The sequence below is a fragment of the Sylvia atricapilla genome, chromosome 12, assembly GCF_009819655.1.
Source record: "Sylvia atricapilla isolate bSylAtr1 chromosome 12, bSylAtr1.pri, whole genome shotgun sequence".
In the NCBI taxonomy this organism is placed as follows: Eukaryota; Metazoa; Chordata; class Aves; order Passeriformes; family Sylviidae; genus Sylvia; species Sylvia atricapilla.
The window spans coordinates 9,074,323-9,080,405 of record NC_089151.1 but is presented as its reverse complement, the minus strand read 5'-3'; the positions used below and the strand labels follow the sequence as shown (position 1 = coordinate 9,080,405).

Below are 6,083 nucleotides of genomic sequence, written 5' to 3'. Positions count from 1 at the left end.
CCCGGGAGGAGGCGGGCGGGGGCCCGTTATCCACAGGGAATGGCGCCGGCACCGCGCCGCCAGCACGTTGCATTTAACCCTTTTAGGAAAATTAATCCACAAACGCCAGAGGTTTATGTCTAAAAAGGAGACAGAGGAGTCCTTTTACTTTATTTGAATAAAGGGAAAGGCATGGGGCATTGCCCCTGGGGTCTCAAATTTTGGAGGACGCAGCCTCCTATTTATCCTAATTTCCCGGCCGCATTTCCCTCTCTCTTTTCCCAGTGGCTGAGGTACTTGACAGGTACAGAGTGCCTGGAGTGCCTAATACCTAAGATACCCCTTTAATGTATAACCCCCTTTTAATTTTTAATTCTTACAGAATTTATTGGTTTCCCCCATTGTTTCTTTCATCTTTCAATACCCAATTTCATTTATCAGCAAACCTACAGTTTGTAAAGGCAAATCTCTTTTTTTCCATTCATCGATCACTGGAATCCTTTCCATTGTTTCTCTTGCCTCTCAGTGCTAGTTTTGCCTACCAGCAGACCCACTGCCTGTTTGTAAAGACGAGTCTGTCATTCCTCTCAAGCTCACATTAAATGTTTGGGTTTAAAGCCCCTTTGCCCATGAGCAGAAGGTGTTCCTGGCAATCAATCCAAGTTTTATCCCGCAATTGAAGCAAATGGCTTTGAGGGCCAGCTGAGGCTGTAGACAGGCTCTTGTCATGGGTCCCTGACCCTGATACTCCCCCAGCTCTTCCCCATCTTCTCCACAACTTCATAGCTGTCGTTTCGAACGGCTTGACTTTCCTGGGGTCCCGTTTCTGATGGAGTTGGAGGAGTCTCAAATTCTCTCAGCTTTACAAATGGACATCATGTAGCACTGTGTGAGGCACTGTCACTTACTGTTAGAAATTACACTGTAGCTGCTCCTGCCCAATCACCTAGAATAGAGATAAACATCAAGTACATCAACACTCTGTCATAAAGGAAAGCAGCAGAGGAGCTATTTAATACAAGGATACAGAGGGATTCCAGACTTCTGTTGTCTATGTCTAGGTTACATAGCTTGCTTAACAAGGTATGCATAAGTTACAGTAAGTCCTCCAGGGTTAATATTTTTGCAGCACTCTGATCAGAACTGTCTCATGGGCCATCGAGCTACTCCTATTTCACTTTGGCTGCCAGAGCTTGCTTGCGCATAATTCTGCTCACATACAGTGTAAACCATGCCCACATCCATTCAGGCAGGCACTGGCTCAGTGTGAACTGCAGAGAGGCACAGGGAGACAAAAAAAAACAGAAAAAAAAAGAAAGGCACAGATTAATAGATACTCCATTAAAGTAAACAGTTTCTCAAATCACTACTAAAGCAAGGCAAAAAGTGCTTGAACATCATCAAGTAAGCCTTAAATTCAAGCCCTTGGAAGCACACATACTCAGCTGTCTCAGATGTGGTGCCCACAGCTGAGCAGTTAAATTCTGCAAAAAAATCCTGAATCCTGATTTGATCAAGTACACAACAGCAATTCTGTTCACTTCCTTTAATTGGCACATTTTGCCAGAATGCATCCTGTCTCTTTTATTCCTTTGGGACTAATCCCCACTCATTCATTTCCATCTACTCAACCCAGTGCAATAGGAGGCCACTGGGTAGGGTACATGAGATGTGACCAACATACATAAAACAGTCTGCACCAAAAATGAAAACCCTAACAAATGAAGGACCTGCTTCCAGGTAGCTTAGAATAAAAATACAGGGTTTTTTTTCCTCCTATTATTCCATCCTCCCTATCCACTCTTCCCCAAAGCACAAATATGCTGAATATATTAAGACTGAAAAAAGTTATTTCGGTTTACAGAAGACAGTGAAACACTTGCCCAGTCAGCAATACCCCAAGAGAAATGAAATACTCTGCTTTTCAGTAAAAAGTTGTCTCTTTCCCATTTCTGCAGCGCATTTCAAGGGAAAATGAGATTCACTCTCTGATCTTAAAAACAAGCATAAGTCTCTAAAGCAGAACTAGTGAGAAAAAAATGGCACAATGCCTTAAAGTCTACAATATATATTGCATTTTTTCAGAATGAGCAGTTTTCATTCAGACTCCTAAGAAAGTAAACAGTTGATTTACTTCTACTGACAAATGTGAAATAGTTTAAAGAATTCCATTACCAGTATTGCATGCTTCCAGTAACCAGTGGTCCTTATGGATAACCCAAGAGTAGAAACAGCATGACTTGCATATTCTTCAGCAGAAGGAAAAAGGATAGATGCCTTTGACACAGTGCTGTTGAATGCTACCATTTTTGTAGTAGTTACAAATGGCATTAGACTCTGAACAAAAATTCCTTTAGAGGCATACTCATAATATAGTGCTCTACTGAAATAGTCCAAGTAGCTCTAGAAAGACAAAAGCAGAAAGAGTATTTTTTTCTCTTTTTTTTTAAACAATAAAATCTCAAGGTAAAGTTTTATTAAAATTACAGAAAAGTTTTAACATATTTTATGCACCAGCTCAATAAATATTATTAAATAGTATAAAAATAAGATTTTCTGAAGTATTATCAACATTTCTGGTTGTTGTTATAAACCTGCCATGGTACAGTAACTTGCAGAACAAAGTGACTGCTTATCACAATTTGACAAGTTCTGCATAAAAATAATACAAAAACATTTATTTCACCTAAAACAAACACCTTATTTGGTCTGGGGGCATTGCAAGGACACTCTACAGTCAGCTCTACCTACTACTGTCAGAAGAAGAAAACAAAGTCCCATTAATACATTTACAGATGAATTTTGCATTCAACTGTCTTCTCTAGAAGCCAGGTTAGGTATTTCCTGGGAGTCTCTTATGCAAAAGTATTTATTAACGTGGATCTGCACTACCTCCTTCAGCTCATTTTACTTTTACAGCCCAAGAAAAGCACAGGGCTGATAACTGGGACTGCTGGAATCAGACAGAAAAATGAGCCTGGCTCAGTCTTATCTGGGCAGCAACACTGATGCCTTCCCTTCTGAAGCTACTACTGTAGCCACACAGCCTGTTCTCCCTGAGAAAGAGCAGATATCCTTCCATCCCAACCAGCCTTGCAAAAGGTTTTCCTAACAGTTTGTTGGGAAAGCAACTTGTACAAATGCTCTTACAGCTGCTTTAGGAAAACTATAGCAACCACTTCAAGCATTATTCACTGTTACTGCACAAAGCAGCTCAGGATGTCATAGCAGCTTGTTCTCACTTCTGTGTTCTGAGGCCAGGCTTAAGGATGGATTGCTGATCTAGGATTTTGATTAATTATTTCAGTTACATGAAGAAACTTGGTACATTCGTGTTTGTTCTTTTTCATTCAAGCCTTTTAACTGTTATAATTGAGAGTGCAGTTTTACATACACTTAGCATAATCAAAGGGGCAGATACTCTGCACAGGAACAGTAATCATAAGCCAGTTTCCACACTGAAGAAGTCTGCAAGACGTTTTACACCTTGGGGTAGTAAGAGCTGGTTTTGCTCCAGGCCAAAGGAAATAAAAGAGCTATGTCAGGAGCAAGGCAACAACAGCTGGGAGCAATAACCACTTGTGTTTAGACACTGCATCTAGGTGAGATCCTCCCACAATCCCAGTTGTTTTTGTGGATTCAGCGGCATGTCATCCAGTGTAAATCCACATCACCATGAGCATTCTTTCTTCCAGCATCGCCCAGCTGCCCAGTCCTATTAATCACTGGCTGGATCTCTTCAGGAACGACAATTATAGAGGAGTTCTTTTCACTTGTCCCCAAACATGCCACAACACTCCTTGGTATTACATGAAGCAGTAGCTAGATTTGGCCACACTCTGTGTCACAGTGGTGGCATGAGCATGGCCTTTTTTGCTACCAAATACTGGTATGCAAGAGGCCTGAGGTATGTGCACAGTTCAGCCGAAAAGAGAGATTAAATTCTTGACCCTTTCTATGGGGCCCACAGAATTGTCTCTCTGCTTTGTGCATCTAAGAAAGACAACATTTCTCCTAGAATTACTGTTATGTCACAGTTCACACAAAATCCAAGAGCACTGATTTTGGTTCAAAGCCCAGCACTGGTGAGGATGAAGAGTTAACTACATAACACATGTATCATTCTCCTCCAATATTTAAAGAAATCCCTAGAAAACATTCAAGTATTTTGACATCCTTGCTGAATATGTTAAAAAAAACCCCTCATAACAACCAACCTTTGTATGTACTTTCCAGTGCATGCCCTTTAACACTACACCCCGACTTACTTTAGTGGCTCCATAGACTGTATACATCGGCGATGGGTGACAACAGATTGCTGAAGAAAGGTTCACAATTGCCCCTTTCTTCTTCTTTACCATGCCTGGCAGCACAATATGTGTCATCATGGTAGCAGAAGCAATATTTATATGCATCAAGTCCCATAGCATATCCTCAGACAGATTAGTAAAAAAGTCTGAGTAGTCATAAAATATTCCTACATTATTCACCAAGATCCCAATTTCTCTGTCTTTCAGAGCCTCCTTAATGGCTGGGTAAAGCTCCCGACCCTTGCTGAAATCAGCTACTATGAAATCTGTTTCCACTTTATAGGTTTGAGATATGCTCCTGGACACAGCCTCCAGCTTCTCTTTGCTTCGGCTGACTAAGATGATGTTGACACCACGCTTTGCCAGCTCTTCAGCATAAGCCTTCCCAATACCATCTGTGCTACCTGCAAGAGAAAACAGCAATAGAACACACAAGTGAAAAACAGAGCAACACCACCAGCCTTCTACTTTTGACAGCTCTTTCAATTATAGATTTTTCTCTTTTCCAAGATGTGGCACTAAATATATTGAATTCAAAGACAGTTTGAATTACAACAGTAAAGGTAACACTGTCAATCACCTTCTACAATTCCCCTCATAGGAGTTTTATATCTTCTATGACAAGAGAGAGCTCAAAGGAGAACCTTAATGAAAGGCAGGGATGTCAGAGGTACAGGACTCAAACTTGCTGAAGACCTAGGGCACATATGAACACCCCACAGCAAAAAAAGGATATTGTTTTCATCTCTGTCTACACTTGCAAGTGATCAAGATGTACCTTGCAAGTTTGCACAACAGTTGCTGTGATTCTTTCTCAGCAGTGAGTCAACTCACTCACCTTGCCCATCTCCTGAGGAATTAGTTTACGAAGGCATTGAACAACTCCTCAGGCAGATTAACCTGCAACCAGAGATAATACAGCCCCCAGCCTGTGACATAAAGCTCACCCGGCGCCACGAGCCACCAAGATTCACAGTACTGGCACAGTATGTTACATAAACACAAGCAAATTCACTACTTCATCTCTTACCCGTGACCACGGCCCATTTCCCGTACTTCTTGACAAGATCAGTGTTCCCACTCAGCTTTGGAATAACATGCAGCCTGAGCACGCTGTAAGTGTCCAAGGCCAGGGACACACACTTTCTGACTGTGTACCAAGCTCCAACAATAGCCAGGGCTTCCATATAGAAACTGCATGAGCGACTGATTTCTCTGTACAAGAGGGAGAACCGATCCACTGCAGCCATGGTGACCACGAGCCTGAAAAAAAAACCAAAAAACACAGGCAATTACAATTGCCTCTAGGATCACAAACTTATCAGACTGTACGGATAACTTTTGAGATTCAGCATTTTACAGTTTGAGCACTGTTTTGATGCAGAAAAGCCGTAAGTCAGTCTGCTAAAATTTGGGCGTCACCTACCATCATCCTCACTGGTTTAGGTACTATTTAGCCCTTTTGACTAGGGTTGAGCTATTAATCAGTTAAACTGCAACAACAACGATCAACAGTTCTGTAAATAAAACAATTCAAGCGGAAGATGAACAGGTGAAGACCGATTTTGGAAGATTAAAAACTACCTACAACAGAGTCAAGTGTAACTAGCACGAGAGAGCTGAGACACAAAGAAACAACGGGCCCTTTCAAGGACAAAAAGCCACATGAGAGACAAAGCAGGCTCAGAGACAGAGCGTCAGTCCCCAGCGCTGTCAAAAGCACCGCATCTGCCACTGTCCTTGAACACGGCACGGTGCAGCACATCAGCACACCGCGTTTGCTGTGCCTCACAC

At 41.9% G+C, this 6,083-nt stretch overlaps 1 protein-coding gene across 1 annotated transcript; it reads right to left on the bottom strand.

Annotated features, from left to right (window-relative positions):
* Nucleotides 1–966: 966 nt before the first annotated feature.
* Nucleotides 967–5,757, bottom strand: HSDL1 (hydroxysteroid dehydrogenase like 1). The gene is made up of 4 exons (XM_066327812.1): nt 5,320–5,757; nt 4,248–4,693; nt 2,155–2,382; nt 967–1,250 (listed from the first exon to the last, which is right to left on the bottom strand). Exons 1-4 carry the CDS (start codon nt 5,537–5,539, stop codon nt 1,149–1,151), a joined length of 996 nt encoding a protein of 331 aa, XP_066183909.1. The 5' UTR covers nt 5,540–5,757; the 3' UTR covers nt 967–1,148.
* Between the last annotated feature and the right edge of the window lie 326 nt (nt 5,758–6,083).